This window comes from Calliphora vicina, chromosome 1, assembly GCF_958450345.1.
Source record: "Calliphora vicina chromosome 1, idCalVici1.1, whole genome shotgun sequence".
NCBI classification, from domain to species: domain Eukaryota; kingdom Metazoa; phylum Arthropoda; class Insecta; order Diptera; family Calliphoridae; genus Calliphora; species Calliphora vicina.
This window is the reverse complement of record NC_088780.1, coordinates 84,499,729-84,526,304: the sequence shown is the minus strand read 5'-3', so window position 1 is coordinate 84,526,304 and position 26,576 is coordinate 84,499,729. Positions and strand designations below refer to the sequence as shown.

General features: G+C 27.9%; 1 protein-coding gene across 2 annotated transcripts in view; it reads right to left on the bottom strand.

Moving 5' to 3' along the window:
* Ubx (Ultrabithorax) overlaps nucleotides 1-26,576 on the bottom strand; it is a 134,924-nt gene that overhangs the window by 83,460 nt on the left and 24,888 nt on the right. For both annotated transcript variants that reach the window (XM_065515052.1, XM_065515051.1), the window contains one exon: nucleotides 6,272-6,322. In XM_065515052.1, the coding sequence (XP_065371124.1) occupies nucleotides 6,272-6,322 (51 nt within the window). The remainder of the gene's footprint in view (nucleotides 1-6,271; nucleotides 6,323-26,576) is intronic.

Sequence of the window (26,576 nt, the reverse complement as noted above, 5' to 3'; positions counted from 1 at the left end):
TTTATAAATATTTTTTTACCTTTTAACGCTTTTTCTTCGTAACTCTAGATATTTTTTTACATGTGATTATTGTTGTGGTTGGTTTGTTGTATATCTTCTTTAAATTGTTGGTAAATAATAATAAAGACATTGTTTTGTTTAAAATGTGTGATAAGAATTCATTAATTTTCATTTTGTATTATTTCGTTTTTTTTCTCTTCGGTTTTTTTTTAAATATTTCTGTGTGCAAAATTATGTGTTACACTCATTAGAAAATGTTAATACAAGTTTAATACTTGAAAAAATTAGAGCTTAATTTTAAAGCTTTACTTTATATTTCAAATTTATGACTTCTTCAAGTTTAAAATAGATGGCGTTAGTGTTTTCTGAATTTGAAGTTTGTTTTTGGGATGAATTAGGTAAAAATAAAGAATTTTGTTTGCTTGCTAAATGAAAAAAACTTTTATATAAACGAGAGTTTAATGTTTAGATTTCAGCAAAACCTTTTTTCTGTTTCCCCTTTCAAAAACACACACAAATTTAACAAAAGCTTTTGTATACACTGAAAGAAATAATGATATTTTTGATCTATACTAAATAAAATTTAAACAAATATATTTCATGAACTATACAAATTTTATGAGTGCATGCAAATTTATTTATTAAAATGTTAAATTAGAAGTTTTTATTACACCAAATGTGCCGGCTCTAATTTGTTATGCTGGTAACCTTTAGACCCAACAAAGTATCCGGGTATAAATGAAGAAAAAGTTTGTTAAATAAATCAGCAATTTCTAATAAAACTTCAGATTGCTATAGAAGAGCTAGGCTAGACCAAAAGTAGTTTACCTCTGGTATATGCTAAATTGAACATAATGCCAATTTCTGTTTTTAAACTGATTTGACAGATTGCTTTATATTTATATAGAATCTTTAAGAAAACCATTCGGACTATCGTGTAGAAATAATTGATTCATTTCCGTGTTTAGCAAAAAATCTCACTAAGAGTAGAATATTATAGAGCACTAGAAACATAACGTTTTTCAGAGATATTTCAAAGAAGCTTGCCTTTATTTCTCCAAGTGTATATAATGATTTAAAGATTACTTTATCGCTAATACTGGATGTTTTATGTTTCTGTTTCTTTTGTGTGTCTCTTAAACATACAAACGCTAACAATATAAAGTATATAAAATAAGAATGTGTGTAGCTGTGTAAATTTATTTGTTAAAAATGTTATAACAAAAGTATATGTTTTAATGGGGTTTTATGGGAACAAAAACACACGCATGTTGAACAAAAACTCAGGTCCTATGATAAATGTTAATATTTCCCACTTCCCCCGACCCTTTTCACAAACCAACCAAACGCACACAGAGTTTTTGTTGCATGAATGAATCGTACGTATCCTATGAAACAAATAAAACGTTGTAACCCAATACACAAAACTGTCTGGTCTGGTCTGGCTGATAGTGAAATATTAAATGAAGATATTAAAACGTGATTAAGAAGTGCCAGCAGAGGCAACCACGAAAACGCTAAACTTAAGGAAACAAGTTTTGAAATGATAAGAATATGTATTATTAAATAAATATGTTGGTATGTTTATAAGTAATATGCCAAGACTTTGATGATTTTTATTTAAACCCACAAAATGTTTGTTGGTTTTTGAAGGCTTTTGCTGAATTTTTTTTTACAGCAGGTTGATTTTTGCGTTTTTTCCCCTCGGTTTACACTCAAACATATTTGGGCCAGTGAGATTATGTTTGTGTGTATTCCTTTTTTTTCCCTGCTCTAAATAAACATTAAAGACCTTTTTTCTCTGGCAAGTGTTCAGGCGTTTATTTGTTCATTTGTTTCAGTTTCAGTGGCATATTTACTGAGTTTTGCTTGTTCTATTCTTATATTTTGGAGTTTGTTTTGATTCTTTTGTATGAAGCCAGGGTATTTTTTTTTTCTTCTCATATACATACAAATAAAGCTTAAAAATTGCTCAATATTTACGTAAATTGTGGGTATGTGTGTGTGTTTTATATAAACCCACATTAAAAACATCCTTCTTTGCACGCATACATAGCCGGAAAATAAACTAACACACATACAGTTATTATAAGTGTATTTGTATGTGAAGGTTTGTTAGTTTGTTTTTCGTTTGTTATTGCTGTTGTTGTTATTATTGTTAGCTTTAAAAACCCAGAGAAAAGCCATAAATCAAATAAAATTTATACGCTTTCATCTGCTGAATTTGCAAAAAAAAAAGTTTTTTTTATGTAAATCTTTGCACAAGCACACAAAATCCAAAATTCCAACTCCCCCTGCTGGCTGCGCTCCACCTACTTGGCCTTTGAATACCGTTGTATATAGAAGGAATATGGTTACAAATATATCAGCCAGCTGATAGTGGAAACTGGGTAATTGTGCTATGTATTGTTATTGTCCTTATTGTTGCTATTGTACATAGAGCAAGACACAAAAAACAGAAAAATCAATAAAAGGGCCTGTTAAGAGACGTTGAAAATACATAAATGAAATACGAGCTCTTACAAATACTTTATTTGCTGTTACTTTTTTGTTTGCCAGGGAGGTTGTTAGGTTGGCTCTTAAGAGAAATACAGTGATAATAATGCTAAAGATTTAAAGAATTTTGTTTGTTTAAATTACTTTTCCTTAAAGGTTATGTCCTTTTCATATGGCAAACATCTATTTGTACTTGTTTGCTTGTTTCAATTAGAAATTTTCTAAGTTATTTTAAGTTGAAAAGTGTTAAATTTCTAGCTAAAGTTTAATTAAAATGTGTGTCATTGTCATACATAGTTGCATCCTGTTAATTGTTGTATTTGTGTAATTGTAAAACTAGAATGAGGCGCAATTACACGCAGTCACACACATTCGCTGTATGTTTCGAAAAGTGTAAAATTTAACAACAACAATGATAGCTAAATTAACAAAAAAATAAATCTGCTTACGTTACAATGTTTAAAGTTGTTTTGGAAATGTGCAATAATTTTGAGCTTGTTTTACATTTTGGTCCATAACTTGTTTTCTACTATACCGAAACTGCTTCATAAGGATCAAGAATATATATGTTTTTTGAAGGAATAATAAACGTGTTCAATGAAACGAAAGTTTTTGCAGGATTTTAGTGTATTTTTGTGGCTACGTTTAATTAGCCTGAAGACTACCCATACAAAAAAGCTTAAAAGAATGAAGAATCTGGAAGTACTCTAAGTTTACATTTGTATTTCAGAAAATTCGAATAGCAATACCAATGGAATTTTCTAAAATACACACCCAGAGAAAAACCATTTCAATATTGTTACAAGTTTTTTAACAATATTATAGTCACAGTAACTATTTACATGATTGTGGTAACTATAATATGGATAATTAACGATTAATATGATTGTATCAACCATATATATGATATATATGGTTACAGTAAATAAGTATATGTTTGTGACAACCATTTATATGATGAAGGACTTACTTGTTGCTCTCGGCTTATGGATATCATAATCTGAGAACAACATAAATATGTATTATGATAAAAATTGTTGTCACAGACATATACTTATTTACTGTAACCATATATATGGTTGATACAATCATGTTAATCGTAGATTATCCATATTATAGTTACACACAATCATCTAAATAGTTATTGTGACAATAATATTGTTAAAAACTTCGAAAAATATTGAAATGGTTACAGTAAACATGCACAACTATATTTTTGAAATACAATTAGAAACTTTTTAAGTATAAATTAGAACTTCAGAATTTCAATTGGAAAATTCTGAAATACAATTAGAAAGTTCGGAAATATAAATGGAATCTTCTGAAATATAATTGGAATATTCTGAAATACAATTATAAAATTCAGAAATAGAATTGGAAATCGTTTGACATGTTTTAATTCTAGCTTATTGTAGAAACAGTTTTATATCAATCTGTTTTCGCATATATCGATTTGGATTAGTTTTTCAAAAACGACTGCCCACTAAAAATCTCAATTAATTCATATAAAAATAATTGTAAAAATACCCATATATAAGAGTATTTTGATAATTCAGATTTTTTGGAAGTTGTTTAAACTAAAAAACAACAAAATTTACTCTAGCAACTATATTTTAAATTAAAATCAGCTTTAATTTGAAAATGTTGCTATTTATCTAGACATTTTAGTTAAATGTTTTTGATTTCAAAGCCTTAGCTTTAATTTTCAAAGATATTTCTAAGAAAATGGCGATCCAGCAACTGAAAAATGAACCCTTAAAAACACACAAAACTTCAAAAACTCAATAAATGTAATAAATTGATTTAATTCAATTTGCAAACAATTTCATAGACCTTTTTTTTGTTTGGTATAATTTGATGGTACAAAAACCACACAGACACACATGGAAAAAGTAAAATTATTAATTTTCTAATGGATGGCAAGTGAATAATACTGGGATGTTAAAGATGGTAAAAATGAATGACTGAATGAATGACTAAATGGAATGGATGGCAGTAGCATTTATAGGAAATCTAACAATGAAGGCAATTTTTTAATGTAAATGGATTTTTTTATAAACGATTGGTAAGCAATTTCTGTAAAATACACAGATACACATAAATAGACAAATACTATAAAAACTTGGGTTCTTTTCTACACAATTATTTATGGTTTATTATAAAATAAATAAATGAATGTTGTTGTTGTTTGTAAATTAATGTATTTTTGTGTGTACAAATAAAATATTGTCATATGTAATATTTAATGTGTATAAAATCAACATAAATATCCAACAAATACAGAAAATAAATGACAATATTTTGTTATAGACAGTTAAACTTCTTGCACTTACTTTAGTTTTTACAATGATTTTGTTAGCATTTCCCCAGGAATGTTTTTAATAGGTTTAGTTTTTTTTTGTAAGAATAATTTCATAATTTACAATAATAATTTGTAAAATGGTTAGGCAACAGAAAAAAGCTTTTAAATAAATGAGTGTTACAACAATGTTTATGAGATAAAAGCAGAAACTTAATTTTAGAGCCATGATAAATGACAATTAAATATTTATGTGAAAAATTATAGTTTATCTCTCACTCTCACTTCCTTTCTGTGTGTAATTTTTAATTTTTTTTCGCCAAGTTGTGGTAATTAAATTACAACAAATCACAACATTATGATTTACAAAGTGTTAATAAGTTTTGTAATGTTAATTTAAATGAATTTATGTAGTAAAGTACGTACGTATGTATGTAATATTTAAACATTTGTTTAAAAAAAAAATTGTGTAAAAATGTTTTGTCTTTTTTGTAGTTGTTGCAAAATATAAATATTGTAATGCATGCGTGTTTTAAATGATTTTGTTTGAGAAACACCAACACAACAAACATTAAAAAAATATTATTTAATTAATTTATAGTAGTTTGTTATGAATTACAATTTTAAATCAGTTTTTAATTTATATGTATGTAAAAAACCAGATTTGTTGCTGTTAAATTGCGTGTCAATGGCTCATATTAATAATATTTTTTCTGTATTTTTGTTAAAAAGGCAAATATTTTATTTTAATGAGAAGTTGTTGCTATAACTAACACCTTTTTTAAGAAAAATATGGTAAGTTTTTAATTTTCTTTAAGAAAAAAATATTATTTTATAAAGAAATATTAATGAAATGAGGGAGGGGTCTCATGCACATGCATTTCTTTTACAATATTTTATTTAAAATAAATATTTGTTTTAATATTAATTTGTTATCTAATAGAAACATCTATAATAAACACATTTACACATTTTTTGGTTTAATTTTTTTATTTGGTTTACCTCCTTATATTTGGTTTTATTTTATCCTGGGCTCTCTCTTAATTTCTCACTCTTTTCAACACATCTTACGTTTGAGACTTGTGATTTTAACAAAATTAAAATTTCAACATAAAATCAAAAATAAATTTTTAGAATAGCTAAAACTATTCGTTTAAAAAAATACAAAAAATAATTTAACAAAATTTATTCAAAAAAGCTGTTGTTTTTCAACTCTAAAAATAAGCCAATTGTTGTCTTCAAATTCTTAGCAAAACTCAAAAAATATTTTCAATTTCCCAATGCAAAAATCAAAATCTTTGGTTTGTTTTTTCTTTTCAAAATTTTGTGTATTGTAAACAAAAAATATATGACTTGCAACTTATTTCAAAAAAGAATTAAATAAAAAAAAATATTCTTTTTTTTTTAGCAAAAATTATAAAATAAAAAATTTTGTTCAAAAAAATTAAAAATGTAATAACAAAAATGTGTACTTACCTAACCAATCTGGTAGAAGTGAGCCCGCAAGAGATTCTGAATATCTCTTACCTAAAAAGAAATGTAGAAGAATAGAAAAAAAATAATGGTAAATATGTTGGAAATTATAATTTAAGTTCTCATCTAAGCTACAGAGATTTATTACACCATTTCCCTTAATTGACCTCAAATCATTTGAATACAATTTAGTTGAATAATCAAAAATCCGAATATTAGAATGGTATTATACACGCAGAGAAAAAATATAGTTGTGCATGTTTACTGTTACTATTATGGTCACAGTAACTATTTACATGATTGTGGTAACCATAATATGGTTAATTTACGATTCACATGATTGTATCAACCATATATATGGTTACAGTAAACAAGTATATGTTTGTGACAACCATTTATATGATGAAGGACTCCATATTATGTTGCTCTTGGCTTATGAATATCATAATCTAAGAACAACATATTATGATAAAATTATTCATCATAAATATGGTTGTCACAAACATATATTTGTTTACTGTAACCATATATATGGTTGTTACAAATATGTGAATCGTAAATTAACCATATTATGGTTACCACAATCATTTAAATCGTTACTGTGACAATAATATGGTTAAAAACTTGTAACAATATTGAAATAGTTACAGTTTATTTGAAATTAAATGTTAATGTCTTGACTTTACACTAATTTTATGTAGCTATATATTTGATTTTCTTCAAAAATCCGGGTTAAATAATATTTCCCGAAATTGGCCCATGGTAATCAAAATTTCTCAGTAGCTTTATACTTCATTGAAAATGCCTTTGAAATAACAGCATTGGAAAGGTTTTAAACATAGTTTTTTATGTAGTTTTTTAAGTAATGGAGTCTTTTAATTATAAATCGAACTGTTTTGGAATCGGAAAATTTATTTTTTCATGAGGTTTTTTTAGTTTTTTTAATTTTTATTTAAAATTTAAGGGAAATGGTGTAAAGGCATAAAATTATAAAACTATACAAAATAATAATAAAATTAAAATATAAGTTAATTTTGTTAGTAAATTTTTAAAAAACGGCCAAAAAACTTAAAACAAATAAAAACATTTTTTTTATAAATCGAAAATTTTGTAAAAATATATTGAAAATTATAAACAACAACATAAAAATTTAAAACAAATTAATTTTTAATTTTATTAATTTCAAAACTAAAAACAAAATTTTATTTTAGTTTAAGCAGAAAAACAAAAAAGTGTAATCGTGAAATAAACATAGAAAATTAAATATTTATTGTAGGTAGGTAGTTATGTTGTTGATTAAGAAATTTTCCACTTTTTTTGTTTAAAATTATTAACAAATCTTTCAAAGCTAATAATATTTACAGTCATGCTATTGTTTTATAAAATTTAAGCAATTTAATAAAATCTTTAAATGCTATTGGTGAAAAAAGCTGTCAATAAACACATGTTCACATTTAAAATAAAAGAAGAAATTTATACAAAAATTAAAATAAAAAAATTGTGTTTCTTTTACAACAATTTAGGGAAAGGGGGTAAATAACAATGAAAAAGAACTTGCATAATTATGCACACTATAAACATAATTATGTATGTACATATGAATGTGTGAATGTTTATATATGTATGTACATAAGTAAATAAACATATGTTCATTATTATAAATAATACAGACAAATAAACTGCTGGTAAATTTAGTAGAAATGGCAAAATTTTAACAATTGCATAAAATACGTGACATTAAGAGTGATTGTTATTGTTGATATTTTGTCAAATGAAAACAAATAAATATACAATTACACACTTAAGTGATTCTGCGGCTCGTAAATGTACACAAACATACATACATACATACATTCATATTTACAATATGGACTCATCACACTCTAGCTCACTTGGCTCTACTCTCATACTATCTTGTTTTAATAACGGCACTTACAAACAATACAACAGCAATAATAACATTACAGTTAAACAATAAAATTTGCAACATGGTTAAACATTAACACACATACACTCACAGTGGCTAAATATAAGACAACAACAATAACAAATACACATCATACATCCTCACAGATATCACTGTGTGAGTGTGTGTGAGTGTAATATAAATAAAAGCTTTAACATCAACACCAAATGAGATATGAAAGGATATAAAATCATGTATGGATGTATGTCTGCATGTCTATATGGGTGAGTGTTAATGTATTTGTTGTTTCTTTTTTTTTTGTAATTGTTTAATGTAAGTGTTATTTTTCAGTTTTCTTTTGTTTGTTTGTATCCCTTTGCTTTAAAAGAAAAACCAGAAAAAGGATTTTCATATGAATAAATGTGTATAAATAAATGTATGTGTGTGTTTGTCTGTATAATAAATTTATTTTATAAATACATTTATTTTATTTGTTTTTTTTTTTTCATTTAGAGTACAAAAAAATACCTACAAATATAAATTTCTGCTCTATTCTTATCACTGGGGGAAATAAATTTTCTTTAGTTAACCATAAATTTCAAAATCAAATTAAACTTAAAATTTAAAGTTTCACAGCTTTTTTCCTCGATTTATTTGTTTAACAACAATTATTTAACACTTGTTTCAACCAACCCTTTTTGCACACATCCACATGAGCAGGGGAGGGCGCCTGAAAATGTTTATTTATTTACTCATTCTTCCGACTTTTGTATTTGTGATGGGAGGGGGTATAAAATAACACTTTTACACATCACTACCACCTTAACATTATTTTACGCATGTTAAATGTACATATGTATACTTGCTCATATGTTTGCATATGTGTATTTTTTTTATTTTATAAATATTGTAGACAGGGTATTACTTTAATTTATTTATTGGCATTTCATTGGCGAATTTATGCATATATTTCGAAGCCGAATGTTATAAATTTAGTAAAAATGTGAAAATTGTGCATTTTCACAGCATGACTTGCTGCTGATAAATTTTTAAGCACATACAGCAGCAGCAATGGCAAAAAAAAAGGGATTTTCATTATAAAATATCACACGGCAGCACAATATGGATGACATGCCGCCATATGAAAAAAGAAATACAACAGATACACATGCATATTCGCATGTGTGTGATGTTAACCCCAAAAAATTGCAACAACAAAAAAACTTAAAATAAGTTTGCAAAAAATCCGCCATATACTACAACACTGCATCATTTAAAATCAGGGAAAAAGTTCTTAAAAAAAACACACATGACAAATAGTGTGAGCCGTAATGTATGAGACTGCATATACTATGTAGCATGATGCAGTTTATTTTATTACAATATTATTTTGTTTTTGTTCTAGCCTTAAACACAGGCAGCAGAATTTTTAAAGAATCATATCATTGAAACTAAAATTTAGTGTTCCATAAACCGAATGAGTTTTCGAATACTATTTCCAGCGGTACTCTTTATCAGAATTTGAATTTTTTGGCACAAAAACCAACATAAGTAACTTGAGAGCGACATATCATAATGCCGATATGTATTTTCATATAAGATTTACAAAATAGGCAGCTTTGTCAAAAAATGGGCTGTCCAAGTCTAGTCGAATAATTTACCAAATTAATATCATAAAACCAACCAATATGCAATCATTTCAAGATTATTACAAATTTTTTTTAACATTATTATGGTTACTGTAATTATTTATATGGTTGTGACAATCATAACATATTAAAGTTATGATTTATATGATTGTAGTAATCATTGCTTTAACATATAATGTTTACCGCAACCATATAAATAATTACAGGGACCATAATATTGTTAAAAAACACTTGTAATAATGTTGAAATGATTATGGTGATCATGTACAACCCCAATAAGCATTTTTACTGGAATTCAAGTTGAAAGCAAGTGTAATTGAAGCCTTGAATTATAGTCAAATAATTGAATTACAGTTGTATTACACTTTATTTCAATAGCTTTCTTCAGTCAAAAGGAAACATAAATTCAAGCCATATGTTTTTGGTTTGCAAAATATTTAATTTTTCAAATATTTTTCATTTAAAACATAAAAATGTTCAAGTGCTTTAATTTTTGGGGCTTTGGTGCTTATTGGAACTATATTTATGCTCTGAGTATATTTAGATTTCCTTTTTAAAGGTTTAGTAAGTTCAACAAATGCCTAATGACTTTACTTAGAAAGTTAAAATAAATAAACTTTTATTTGATATTCTTCTCTCGAGTGAGTGAGTGAATAAAGAAATTCCTTTCAAACTCTGTGTATGAGTTTATTACATTAAAGTTCCCTCTCTTATGTATGCGTGTGTGTATCTGTGTGTATGTATTTGAATGTGAATGTGTAGAATTTAAATCGCGCGACTTATGGTTGAACGTTAGTGATTTATTTGCATATAAATGGTGCCATACCAAAAATATAAAAGATGGCCATAAACATTAAAAACCAAAAATAAATTGCAAAATAAATGCCATAAATATTTGTTTTATAAATAAATCTATATAGGAATTAAGATTATGAAAAACATCAATATGACTTTAAAATGCACACTTATACGAATATACATACATACATATATTTAAAGAAAAAGCATATTATTTGAAAAAACATTTATCAACCTCCAAAGCAAACAAAATTTATCTAAAGAAGTATGAGTTTAAGCCAACATTTTGTTTTTACTTGATATTTATGTAAATTTTACATGTTTCACTTAAGACAAATACCGTTAAGGGGAGGCATACAGATGGAGAGGGTGTGAGTTTAAAACTCACACACTTAGGGGTTGTGGAATTGGTTTAGTTGGAGTCCCTAAACTTTCTTGAAGATGTGGCAGGAGTAGGGTAGAAAGAAAAAAAAAACGTAAGATTGTGCTATTATTTAAAACTTTATAAAATGTGCACACCTGACGCATGCTGTTTCTGTTTTGTTCGTTTTGTGTATGTGTTTTAGTTGCACTAAAATATACTTAAAGATACCTTGATAGTACTTCATCATGTTGTTTTTTATGTTGTTGGTGTTGTTGCTTTATTCCTTTTTTTTAAATTTTTTTGTGTTGCAAATAATTTTTTCTTTATACCCACGTTTATGTTCTTGCTGATTTCTTTACAATTTCTTTTCTACCTTTTAGTTCTGCTCGTGTTTGTGTGTTTGTTATTTTTTTTTATATTATGGCCCGTTTAAAACAAATAAATTTTCTGACATTTTAAAAGTTATTAGATTAGCATTATGTTTTTGTTGTTGTTGCGCTTGTGTTTATATATGAATTTCTTTGGTATGTTGAGTTTTTTTTTGTTGGTGAATCTTTGAGATTCTGTATACACTTAACAAAAATGTTCAATTTGTATTAAAAAATTTTGAAAAACTTATTTCAAAAAAATATTTTTTTTTAAGTATTTTTCATGGAAAAATTGGAAATCAGTTTTCCGCTTGTGTTTCTGAGTGTTAAATTTATAAACCTTTGATAAACTTAAAATTTTGTTATGAATTCGGCCATAAAAAGCAATCTCGAATCAATTAATTGCACAAATTTTAATTAAATTTAATAAATTTTGTAATAATAATTATGCAATAAACACAAATTTATTACTATAAATAGCTTTAATTTAAATTTATGTTAATATTTTTAACAAATTTTATTTTGTACATAGATTTCTTTGAGTGTATTTTTTATTTACAGTAGCGGTGGCGTTATGGTCATATTAAAAGGAACATTCTTAATAACAATTTGTGTTCGTATGGTCTGAGTATTAAAAAAGATTATTTATTTAGCTAAAAACTTCAAGGTAACATATGTTACATGCGGATGATTTATTAAAGCAAAATTTACATAAAATATGATAAATTTACAAACAAAAAAACTCCTAATTACCTTTAATGGCTCAAAAATATAATAAAGAAGCGTAGCAAGTTTGAGAACTTTGACTATTAAAATTAAAATATAACTCTTTAAATTAAACCATAAACAACTTAATTTCGAAAAATCCTGAAGATCTTTAAAAAGCTGTTTTATAAAAAAAAAGATTTTCTGTTATTTTTTTTCTACATTGTTGTTTTTCTTTTTACAATTGTTTTGTTTACTTTTGACCTTAACGGTAATATCTAGATATCCAAAATGACACAAAAACTCCCTTCCACAGACACTTACCTACTCACACACATACAAGCTGCAACATACTCAGTCTTACTCGTTTGCAGTTCGTGTGTACATGTGTACTCTATCCTCTATCTCCAATAAACCCCAACTCAAATGTACATAAATACATAGAAACTCTACACATTGACAGTTAATTTTGCAATTGTATTTCAATAACAATAAATTTAAACCATTCGACATAAAATACGAGTATTCAGTGAGTAAAATGCAATGCAGTAAGTAGTAGTGTTGTAGTACGAGTACTGCTAGCGAGTACTGGCAAATGGTTTGCTTGGTTGTTGATTGTACTCTATAACAAACAAACGAATGAACGAACAACAATAATGCCAACAAAAAAAGTGTATACACTAAACAGTATAGGTACGTATCTATGTAAGTAAGTGTCTATATGCAACTTCTATTGTAAACAGTTTACTAACTAATACTTAAACACTGCTAGCTACACTGACGGCCTCAAGGGAAATAATCCTGCACCACCAACAGTCGCGAAACTCAGAAAGTACTGATGGATACATATTTTTCCCGCTGTCTTGAACTGGACACCGAATTACGATGAACAATAAAAAGCTTCCTATATCTCCTAGTCCAGATATATCATGACACTTTCTCTCCACTCTTTAAAACTATTGCTTAAATATTTATTTAAGAAAAAAGAAGACTAGTTTTTAACTTCCTTTACATCAAAAGGCCGTTTGACCAGTCCCCGATGTTTGATTGTACACACATATTTTACTGCATGTATTTTATGTAGAGTACACAAAATACCGGCTATGTTTAGTAAAAGAAGAGTAATGATGTTCGTAAGAATGGTTAGAATAAACTGCAATATATGTTTGTTTAAATGTACGACTGTAAATGTGTAAGTGTGTTTATATAAACATTAGACAGGCCCTTAAAAAAAATAAACTATTAGTTTACGCTTATTTTACCCGCATTTCTTAGCAAAAAAGGTGGGTATTATGCAAAAAATGTGATTTATGTAAATATGTATATGGCGTGGGAAAATGTAAATAACTTGATTTCTTTTTTCTCTTTTTAATGTTGGAAATATAATTTTTTGTACAAGATACAATTTATTTCAAATCTTAAAACCAGTGACCGTAAATAACGATTATCCAGAAAATTTTAAATCAAAAACTCTCTATGTTAGAGTCAACGGAGGCCAATACTGTTATATACATAAAATGATCTCAATTCCACAGCTAACAGTTATTTTTCAACGTAAAAATAAAAGTTCACATAAAACTCTTAAAAAATGAGTTTTAAATAACCGTCATAAAAAAACTCATTTGAGGAGTTTTATTTTTCCCGTAAAAAAAACTCGTTTGAGGAGTTTTATTTTTTCCGTAATAAAATAAAAGTTATTTGAAGAGTTTAATTTTCTGAGGGGAAAAATAAAACTATTTATTTATTTACTACTTTTTTCAGTATCTTTTTTATTGAATCTATCTGAAATGTCTGTAGTAATTTATTTGTTTAATATACAAAAAAAACAACTTTATAATAGGAATCAAACAATAGCAAACTAAAATCTTACTTGTTTTTATTTTAATGACAATTTATTCAATTGCAATACAAGGAGCTTTACAAATTATCTGACCAGCGGCAGATCATCATAACCAGCGGCAGGCTTTAGGTGTCAATTTACATAAAATTAGTATTATTTTCTGGTGGCAAAAATAAAACTCCTCAAATGACATTTTTTTCTGATATGGCTCTTTTTAAGAATTTCATGTGAACTTTTATTTTTACGTTGAAAAATAACTGTTTTAGATGGATTTTTTGATATCATTTATAACGGTTACGGTCCTTGGTTAAAACCATATAATTTGATTAAGAAAAAAATCTAAACTAGTACCATTGTTTAGACAATTTAACAACTTTCAATCAATTTCCGTAACCGGTTCTCGTTATCCCATTGGCCACAAATTTTGCATTAGTTAGCTACTAAAAAACAAACTTTTTTTAAGAGCATCTCTAATGTACATACACATGTAGGTACGGGCGTTAGTGTATGTGTTTTTTGGTCTAGTATTGTTTGTGGTAAAAGGCAAAGTGCAATCGAATACTAAAACCCAAGTTTAAGTACGTAAATATAAATATTAAATAAACATTCTTAGTTATCATACATTATATACATGCATTCATACATACATTCATCCATGGCTACATATATATTTGTTGTATGTGTCAATACATGTAAGTTTATTGTATTTGTAAGCTTGTATATGAGTGTATATGTGTGTGTGTGTATTTGCATTTTAGCATATGTATGTTAAGTAAAATATAATTAAATTTTAGCATTCGGTTCAAAAATAAACATTTATCTCTAACTACACAGTATGTTTGTGCATTTATATGTAAATACATATATGTTGAATATTTGTTTATGGCTGTGATAGTCCAACATTTGTTACACATCTCATACTATCATTTTTTTTGTTTATCATATGAGAGCTGTAGTAGCAACAGCTGCCCTATTCTATACAAAACAGAAATTTAAATTTCAGATATAAATAAATTACATAAATCAAACTCGATTCTTCTCAATTCATAATTTTAATTTCTATAAAATTTGTTACAAAACTCTAACTTTATTAATGTTATTTTTCCTACTAGCCTTTTTGCCGCAATAGGCCTGATCAATTTCGTGCACATAAGTGGGTTGTTGTGGGGTGGCTTATTTAAATTGCTAAAGTCTGTAAGAGTTTATTATAAAATATTTAAAACACATATAAACATTCATTTATATGTACTTTGATCAATTAACAAGCAATATTTTCATTTGTCAATGGGTTAATTTATAACCTCAAACTTTTATTATCAAATTTAAATATAAAATTGGAAAACGAAATCCCAAGATTTATAGGAATAAGCTATGAGCGAACAAAAAAACTTTAAAGGAAATAGGAAGGAAATAAGAACGGAACCGGAGGATGGTAGTGTTAAAAGCCCTACAAACTTACACAGACAGAACAATTACTTGGCAAAAATCTGTAACACCTACTAAATGACCATTCTTGGTAAATGTTGGCAAGTGTGAGTAAAAAAAAACAAACTATGGCTAGGTGAGAGTGTGTGTGTGTGTGTATAGAAATAATAATGAGCCATGCTACAGCCATACAATTATGGCCGACAGGTGCAGCCATGATGCATAAACTGGCCATTGTGTATTAAATAAAATACTTTGCGCACTAAAGGAAATAACACACACAGAATTGAATTTAAGGGTGGTTAAAAACATAATGAAAATGTAGGGAATACGTAGAGTTTGTGTTAAGAATGAATGAAATACTTTTACCAACAGCCCTTGAGGGTGGGTGAGTTTTGAAAATATTTTTGGTGGCAGGACATTTATGCAAAGTTCAAATTCTTTTCTCCGAATGAGTGTGGGACTACATTTCAAATGCAACATTATGGTTGCAGTCAAACATGTATGCAACAATATGAACTTACAAACTTAAACAGTTCAAGTTCATAAGTTTTATTTACAAAAAATTGCAAAAATGCAATGTAAATGAATAAAAAATTAAAACTGTTGGTTGCTTAATAACAACAAAAAAAATCACTTACAAAACCATTAAACACCTCATTAACGGTTAAATACCCAACAACAACAACTATCCATGACAATAACAACAAAATGTATTTAATTTCCTTTTCATCTTTTTTCATTCATGTCAAAAGTGCTTCAATTATATTTTTAAAAAAAACCTCATATACTCATCATGGCATGTTGATCAACCTCATCATTGTAGTCAGTTGCAGTAGCAATTTTAACCAAAACGACAGTTTTTTTTTGTTGCTCTGTAAATATACGCTTAATGGCTGCAAAAGCAGCAGTTAAATGTTTGGACAAATGTTGCATGAAAGCTTCATCAACCACAGGCAGACAAACAATGTAACACCATTAAATGCTTTAGCATGAGAAAAGCAAGTCCAACATGAAAAGTTTTTACTGTTTTGCATTGTTGTTATTACATTATGATCATCATATTCAATTCAATTTACTTTACTTTACACATTTAGCATCATCATCATCATCCTCAACCACATCATGTGTGTATGACGACACGATGCAGCACTTTGTTGCAACCGGAGTGTGCTTTAGTTGCCTTTTATTAATGCAACAACTTGTAGGCGGTACACGTTCATGGTTCAACTGACACACATAACATTGCACAAATGTGTTTTGCTGATAGTTGTTGTTGTTATTATTATAAAGACGCAGTAGTTGACCAATGTTTTATATGCCACGTTAATATTCCCCCAAAAACCATTTGAATGACATGTTGTCACAGCAACAAGCAACATCAGGTCTTTATCATGAATCAATGTTTCAGCTATTTTTCTCTTTCTCTTATGAGTTTCAATTAAATTTTGTTAAAATTGAATAAGAAAAACTTTTTTTAATATGGGTCAGTTTATAATTGAAATACAAATACAATGAAAACTACAGCCGCTCATTATTTCTAAAGTGATAGTTCGATTTTAATCATTTTAATTCGCATGACTATAACAGAGCTTTAGTTGAGTCTAAGTTTTCAATTTAAAACTTATAGTATAAAGGGTGTTGTTATCACAAGGTCCCGAAGGGGGGCAACTTGGATGTAAATGTTTTGGTTAAAGTGGAGTCAAAGTTTTCTGGAGTTTTTAATCCACTTAACTTGACTAGTGTAGTTTAAAAATTTATAAATAAAACTTAACTTATATCAAGTAATTTTTAATCTCTTCCTTAAATGTTTTTATTGAGCATTAAGTATGTAAAACTTATTTTGAAAAGTATATACGCCGCCGTTACCATTGTGTTTAAGTATTCAAGTTGTTTGTTGTTCCTACAGAAGGCAACATTTGCAATTCATTTAATTCACTTTAAAGGTTTTCTCTTATGTGAAAATCTATTAATAATTTTTTAACACACATTCATTTAAGATTAGTTTTCAGCCACCACAAACAAACATGTGTCTTTAAGAATATTGTCCAGCATTTGCAATTTGATCATAAAGTCATTTTATATTAAATAATAAAGAAACTAAACAATTTGGACTAGCGCCTACTTAACATGATATATTATGAAGTTATCTTTAACGAATAGAGGCGTTTAACATTTTGACGTGCGTTGCATGATAATAATATTTAAAAGCAAAAATGAAAACGAAAAAAAAATCTAAACAAATGTCTTATTTGTTGCAAATGTAGTTGTTATTGTTGTTGCAGTATGTATTAAGCCATGGCTGCAATACCGGTAACTAAGAAAATTGTTTACAAATAGTATTTTTAAAATTTTTATATAGATTTTTTTGGTTTGTTTTTTTTTTTGTTTGAAATAAGCATGAATATTAAAGTGTATTATTTTATTTTTAAAGAGATTTCATTGTTTTGGTTTTGTGTGACCGCCTGACTGACTGCCTGCCTAGCTGGCTGGCTGCTTGTAAAACAAGTGACAGTTTATGTCAACATTGTGTTTTTTGGTTTATAAAGCGACAATTGCAATTGTGCAAAAAAAAAAATCCGCTTTTATATCAAAAAAATGACATTTGTAGAATGTTAAACAAGCGAGAGTTAAAGAAATAATCACACATACAATACATTTAAACATATTGCATATGAAATGACAGCTGTCATTTGTCTTAGAATTTGACAGAATAAAAAGTGAAGGTTGTTGGCTAAAATTAAAATTAATGCAAGTAAAAGTAAATATTGTGTTGAAGGCAAAAGCTAAACCGCCATTGTATGGAAATTAAATTGAAATTAATCTTTTACAAAAAATCTCAGTTTAGGGAAAAGTAGTACCAAGAAAAATGGTGTCTGTCTCCTTAACCCCATGGCGTTTAGCTGCAACGTGACTACTTTCATTTCACATTGACACTTCTTTTTTTATGCTTTGGTAAATAAGTATTATTCTTCTTCATGAAATACACTTTATTGTAAAGAAACATGTGTATTTGTAGCTATGTATGTTTAGAAGAGTATCTATGAGCGTGTATATAGCAAGTACATACATATGATGGTAATAAATCTTATTTTAACATGCCACACTATGCCCATAAAATACTAAAGACTGTCATCTAGCCAGTCACCCAACCAGCCAGTCATACAGCCAGCCAGCAAGACACATATGTTGCCATTGTAATAGCTGAACATAGAACTAACTAACTAGTGTGTGTGGCAATGGTGACTCAATACACATACAGATAGTTATATAGATAGATAGATATTCTGACATATAGAAAAAATATCAGCAAGACAAGTGCGTGCGTGTATTTCATATGAAAACCAAAAATGTAAAATTCAAATGTACCCAACTCTGCTCTCACTTCAAGAGTGACTAAAGAAAGTGTGAAATTTTCAAAATACCTGAGTGTCACCATCAATACAACGAACGAACTAACGAAAGAACAATTCAATGCAAACAAACCCCAATGTCCAATGTACGAGTGTGAATCAATTCTGTGGAAATCAAAAAGATAATAAATCTAAAGAATTGACTGACTCTCAGCCATAATAAACAATACTGACACAGACTGAGAGCATGAATGGGATTGAGCATGAGACTGAGTGTGAGGATTATATCCTTTTTTTTTGTTTATTTGTTTTCATTAAGTAAAAGTGATAAGAATGTAAATCATTTCTTAATTCGTAATTTAACATATTTTTACTAATAAAAAAAAAGAAAACTATAAACGAAACCTGTTTAAAAATCTACATAAAGAAAACAAACTTAAATTTGTTTTATCATTTTTATATTAAAAAAAAGAAATATATATAAAATTTTGTTTAAATATTTATTTGGGCGTGTTTGGCTTTCAAGCGACGGCAAAAAGAAGAGAACATGGAGTAGAATGTAGAAATTTTTTGTTTTTTGAGACAGCTCAACAAGACAGTTGAATATAAATCTTCGTAACATGACACTTTTGGCAATGAAATTAAAATTATGGTCAAGACTTTTGAATATGTCGCACAAAACAAAAATAAAAATTCAAATAATTTCAGAATGTATGTATGTTGTTTTGTTTGTTTGTTTGTTCACTCTTTTCGTTTGAAGCTGACTGGGACACCTCATGCTGGACTTATTAAATGAAAATTAACAATTTTCAACTTTAAAGTCACATGGATGTCAAAAATGTGTCATTTCTTATAAGTCGTACAACACGAGTCTCTGTGTTTTGTTTTTCTGTTCTTGTTGTTGTTGCTTTCTTTATTATTATTTTTGTATATTTGTGCTTTTAGGCCATATAAAAATGAAGCTACTTGCTTTGGACATGACCAGGCAACAGCCAACATTGAACGTACAACAACAAAAATAACTACTTGTACAACAAAAAATTATCTTAAGTGACATGCGTGCTGCAAGCTACAATAATAAAGCATAAAGAAATACTTATGCAAAGCCACATACAAACAAAAAACTAAAAAATCTGGCGTAAATCCTTCTGAGGTAAAATGGTTCAAGTCCATTTAAAACAATTATAATATAAGCAGATTCTTTACTTATTTTACCATTTCAAAATGTTATTGAAACGTTTGAAGATTTTTTTTTAAATATTTTTAGGTACAATAAATTCAAAGGTTCGAAAGACTTAATTCTTAATTCAGTTTTCAAAATCAAATCACATTAAATTTCATCTCTTGACTATTTCATTAATTAATTCCTTTGAGAATTCATTCCTTATAGAATTAATTCTTTATTGAATCGTTCATGTTTTCTTTAATTAAAATCCATTACAAAATAGCTCTAAAAATGTATTGAATGATTAAATTTTTCTTCAATTCAAATCTATTAAAAAGAGGCTTTGGACATTTTTCTCAATATGAATGAAGAAAAAATATTTTAATTCAATTTGACTTAGATACGAATTAACAAATAAATTAATTCATAAGTTGAAAGGCTAACGCCTTTGAATGAAGCTAAATAATTTGTTTTTTCGAATGAATTGCTTTTTAAAATTCATAATTCTTAATTCAGATTTTAATAATTTTAATTTAATTAATGCTAAGCTCTGAATAAATTTTAAACGTTTTGATTTCATTAAATTTTAGTTTACACAATTCAAAACATTAAAAAAAAGAAATTAAGTATCTTACAATCATCATATTTGCGAAATTTACCGAAAATGTTTTTTTTTTAATTGAGGATCAAATTCGGCATATTGCTGCTTGGATGTGCTTAAAACTTATAACACTAAAGACAATATTCTGAAGCATCAAAAGAATCTGACCAGTAACTTAGAAGAAACGTATCCATTTATTTTGATATCTGTCCACTTTTCTGGATCTGTGTTACTGTTTGTTCGATTGGATAAATATTTGACAAGTAGTGAGATGAAATTAATATTTGCTCAATGTTAGCATAGTTTAATTTTTATTTGACTCTTTATAAAGCAAAGACTAATCAAAAGTGTTTCAAATTATCAACGAATATTATAAGTCAGAATGGATAACAGTAGAAATTTTATGAATTTAATGCAAAATTTAAGAAATTATTTTAATTTGCATAAATGGACTTAGTCTATTTGGCTTTAAATTAATTCGTAGTTTTTTTCATGTTTAACAGAAATGACACCCTTTTCAGTTACTTAAGTTTATTTTCTTTCATTCTTTTAGTTTTTTATTTTTTTTTCGGGTTACCTCTTGCCCGGCTACCCCTGTTTCATACAAAAGCTTCGGAGTAGAATACTTGAATCTCTTTTTTGAAATGACAACAGAGTACGAACAAAAACAAAAAAATATTTTGTTAAGGAATTCTTATGCGTGGTTAAATCTCTGTTAAAAATCTGCATAAACGCATATAAAACTGTTAACTAACTCAATTTTGTTGCTGTCAGTTTTTGTTTAGCTGGTGTTTTGTATAAATATTTTTTTCTGCTTCAGACTGTTTTTTTTTTTTATTTCCCCGTTCAATGTGTCGTCCTCATCTAACTAAGAAGTAAGTTGAATGGTTTTGAGATGTGACCACATGGACTCCTGGCTTCATCGTTATAATTTTGTGTTTTTCTGTGTTCCTATAATGCCAAGTGTTTTGTGTTGTTGTGGTTTACTTGTCAGAAGAATATCTTTTTCTTTTTTTTTTGGTTTGTTTGTAATATGATCAAGACCAGACCAAAGGAAAGGAAATATGAATGGTGGAGATAACGAGAAAATCTGCGGCAGCAGAGGAATCAAAATATAAGCAGGCTTGGAATTTCAACACAACAAAAGAGATTTCAATTCTGGATGTCTTTTTTTGTGCGGTTTTTGGCTGCCAGAGTTCATTAAAAGGTTAATGAGGACTTAAGAAAATATAGATTTGGATATTAAGTGCTTATAGAAAATAAAATCAACCACGTATATGATTTTCGACGTTATGTCACCAAACTTGTGGATTCTGGTATTAAATGAAATCCTGCAGATATGTCGATCAGGAAAATGATCCGTTGCATTTCTACGTATTATGACTCAATTCAGATTAATATGCAAATATCAATTAAAGCACATTTAAACGATAGCATTAGCTTAAGCTTCTCGATTTACAATATTAACTAAACTGACTCCCATGACATCATCGTGCTAAAATATTGAGTTAAAATTTGTTAATATTAGCAGTTTAAGCCATTACTAATGGATTTTCACTACTTATATGGATTCATTGTATGACACGTAATGTATATGGTATGTAATAGTTATTGAAAAGTATGATATTCAGTAATTGCATGTCATTACCAAGTTTTTGCTGGACTTGAAACAACTTGAACAAAAAGGAAGAAAAATAAATATTAAACTGTATAGAGTATAATTAGAAAAATCTCCTTTGTGTAAATTTGTCCAATAAGGATGTTAATTATTTATTACACAATAAATACGGATTTATAACCCAATTCTTATATGTATTATCTAGTTTGAATTAAATTAATTTCAATTTAAAATAATTTAACTTCCGTTCAAAAATCCATTAAGAAATTGTTCACAATCTTAAAGATGTCATAATCAATCATAAAGAATTCCCTGCAAATTATTAAATCCAATTAGATTCTTTACTATTATGATTCTAATATCGTAAACGATAAACAGGTGAGTGAAACAAAGGTGTTAAGAAAATAGGTGAACAACTACAGCAGAGGTGAGTTTCTAAATAAGAAACTCACACCAATACAAGATGATGATTAATGATGATCGCTAAGAGAGAGATAGAGAGAGAGCGAGAGTTATGATAACAAGAAAGAGAACAAGTCAACACTTGCCCAAATTATTTACCTGATGATCATCTAACTAATGATGGTGTTTTTAATATTTTTATGTAGATTTTGTAGCTGTCAAATGTTAGTTTGTTCTTCGTCGTCGTTGTTGTTATTATAGTTTCTGTGTTACCTGTCAAAACATAATTCAAAATGGAAACAAAGTCAACAACATTTTAGTTTCAGTTCTCTGCCCCTCTTGTTTGTACGAATAGTTTTGTGAAATAAATAAAATTTTGGCAATAATTTACGGAACTTCGTTATGATATTTAAATACATTAGCCAACAAATTTGATAACAAAAGTTCAGATTATATCAGCTGTTTTTTATACTCTTTTATAATGATGGCTGCTTTTTTTAATGCTCTCACTCTCACCCATATTCTTAAGCAAAAGTGTAATTAATCATTTGTGTGAGAGTAGAAGAATAAATAAAAAATCCTTTGGATCGAGATAAAAACATGTAGAAAACACATAATTTATTATGTAAGAAGTACGTAGGAAACTAAAAAGAGTTGATAACCTAGTTTCAGTTTTAGCGCCAATTTGAAACAATAAAAACAACAACAAATAGACAAACTACACGATATTTAATTTTACAATTAATGTACATTTCCCTTGCTTTGAAGAAAACAACGAAACGGAAAAGGAAATTTGAAATGCAACTTTGTAATTGTTGGTACTAAAATAGCATACAAAAAAACTCTTTTTACCAAATATTTTTGAATGAGTTTGTATGATGCCAACAAAGTTTTGTGGTTTTATTTCAGATTTTATTGAATTATTTTTATTTTCGTTGTTAATGGTTTATGATGTTTGTTGTTCATCAACATCTACTCTCTTCCAGAAAAAAAATACATAAAATAAAGCAGAAAAGTGAACACAAATTTTGATTTCTTTTTTTCCCTGTTCTTTTCTTTGGTGTAAAACAGTAATGTAGAATATTTATTAAAATATGCTTGGAAACAATACAAACGGAAACTTCAGTAGAGTGAGTGGTGGCAGATTATAAAGCATGGCCAGTGTGCGCGCTTCTGTGTTCTGTGCAAACAACGAGTATAAAAATTTAAATTTACCGCCGGCATTTAAATAAAAAACAATATAACACACTTTTTTCTCAACTCGCTATGTTTACGCATTGAAATTCAAACACTTTTCATATTGAAAAGTACCAGTAACAACACATCATGTTGGGTTTTTTTCTTTCATTCTTCAAAGTTGGCCTTTTGGTTTTTATTAATAAACAGAACAAGCTCAGCAGCAGCAGCAGGGGCAAACGATGATGACGACGTTGTCGGTGTATGGTGGCAAAACACAAAAACTGTTGGCCAACAAAATATTTTTTGGCAGTTAATAAATTTTCAAATAAATTGACTAATTGCATATCTGCAGCAAAGCCAAACAACTAAACAAATTTATACAAAAAAAAAAAAAAAAAATAATAAAAATAAAAGAGAGCAAGCAAAATTTACAGAACAGTGTGTAAATTAAATAAAAATTATGGTTAAAAATTAACAAAAATATAAAATTGTTTGAGTGTATTTTACATGGAAAATGTTTCATAGAAGTTTAATTACGGCTGCAGTCAGTGTGTCTCTAAAGTATTTGTTTGCCACATGTAGTAAGTATCTAATACACATGCACGGACACAGAGAAACACATGAGAGTACATGAGAGTACGAGTTGAGCTTTCATGTTAGACAACAATCAAATTACAGATAAACATCAGTACTGTTGCATTGTGGTTTATTTAGTCTTAAAATTCATATTTAATATTTATGATTTATTAAATGCTAAAATTCAATTAGCGATTTTCTTTCTTTTCGTTGTTATTATTCACTGTTTACAGCCACAAAAACAGAAAAACACGTGAACAAATGTTTACTAAATTGCATGTTTATTTTCAAACAGAAAAAATCCATAAAACAAACAGATTTTGTGTATTTTAAACAGCTACTAAAATGTTTGTAAATAAACAATTTATAATTTCTCATCATAATACTAAATAGTCTATTAATTAATTGTATAAATACAATGGCAGCGTCCAGCCGCAAGCGATATCTTCATATGCATCAATGAAACAAATTTGAATAGGATTAACGAAGACATTCTTACCATATTTTTAAACATCAAAAAATAATAAAGTGCAACCAATTTTGAATTTAAATCTTTAAAATTAATTTCAATCTGAATAATTATAAAATCCGAAAATGGTTATTCTTGAAACTTATACCCAATAACATTCCCTGTTCCAAATGAAATATTTTATTGAAAAACCTTTTAAAATGTCCAACTTTGAGGTCAAATCCCCTAGTCCGGTGAAACTAAAAGTAAGTAACTATAAATCAGCAGGATATGTCATTATTTATCAGAATCCATAAAGAAGGTTCTATTTAGTAGTGACAGACTTGGGTCCATCATGAAGTTATTATAGCAATTTAGGGAACAAAATATGAACCATGTACAAAATACACCTAAATTTACCTGAATTTACCTAAATTTACCACCCTGAGTCACAAATGTTATAGTTCCAAGTCTATTATTTCCCTAGTTAATGCTAATTTATTTTATTTTTAATAAAATATTTTAATTAATTTGCATGACATATTTTTGTATTTAATGGACAATTTTGATTAGATACAAAACCTGATTATTTACAAGTAAATGTTAATGAAAAAACGTCATATTCCTGGTTTTAATCTAAATGCCATAATTTGCCCAGACGAAAGATCATAACCTAAAGGAATTATTAAATTATTAATTGATTTTGACCACAAACTCTTTTTTGCATACATTTACATGCAAAATAATTCCCCTCCTGCCACAGGTTCACAAACAAACCAAAACTCGCACTCGAAGGAAGGAAGGAAAGGAAATGCTGAGGGTGTAATAAAAAAAAGAAGATACATACAGCAGAGCAGGACAGAGAAAAAAAGAACAAGAAGTCAAAAAGTGTAAGTTTATAATATGACGACGTTGTCCCAAATATTTATATTTAAAAAAAAAATCCCTCCAAAAAAACTAAATGTTAGTTGGTGTTGGAAAACATATTCATGGACTCATGATGGTACGAGTATGAATGAGTGTTAATTTTGTATTTTTTTGGGGGATTTTGCTGGATGTTTTACGGTTGAGTATGTGTGTTGGATGTCTGAACATTTTATGAGCTGTTAAGACCACTTAAAATACAAAATGCTCCCCAGTTAACCATTGTGAAGTGTGTAAGTAAAATCAAATATGTGTCCGGTTTATTGCTGTTTTTATTCTTGTTGTTACTACAACTAACAACAACAGCAGCAGCAGTAACAATGTTCCAAACAATATTGCTGCTGCTGCTGACGATGATGAGAACGATGATAATAATAATTGTGGGAATGATAATGATGATGTAGTGTGCTTGCTGCTGCTGGTGTTGGTGGTTGCCTGTTTATTAGTTGTATACATGTTGTCGTTACACTGTATCTAAAAAAATACACTGGCCTAAAGAATTTTTGTTTTCCAAAGTCCTTATAATTGATAATTGTAAAGCATGTTGTTTAATTTAAATAATTAATTATGGAAATCTCTTTTCTTTACAAACTTTAACTCTGCCTCTGCTCCTCAATGAAGTGTTTAAAAAGTTCATTGTTCTTTTATTTATTTTTAATATTTAATAAATAATTAACTTTGTTGCCTTTTGTTTTATTTACTTTAGCCTTTTGTTGTCCTTGCAAATATGTAATTGTTTACATATGCTGGATTTTTATTTACTCACATTTTCTACTTTTTGTTACAGTTACAGTGTAACCTCCCTGCCCCCAACAAACAAAAATATAATGAATATGAACAACAACAAAAAAGTAAACGAAACGAAAGCACAGAAATCCTGAGTATTTTGTCGCATTTACATGAATGAGTTTGTTGCATGTATGTACGTGGAATGGAGTGTGTGGCTGTTGTATATTTTTTTTATTCAAACATAGATATTTTTGTCGT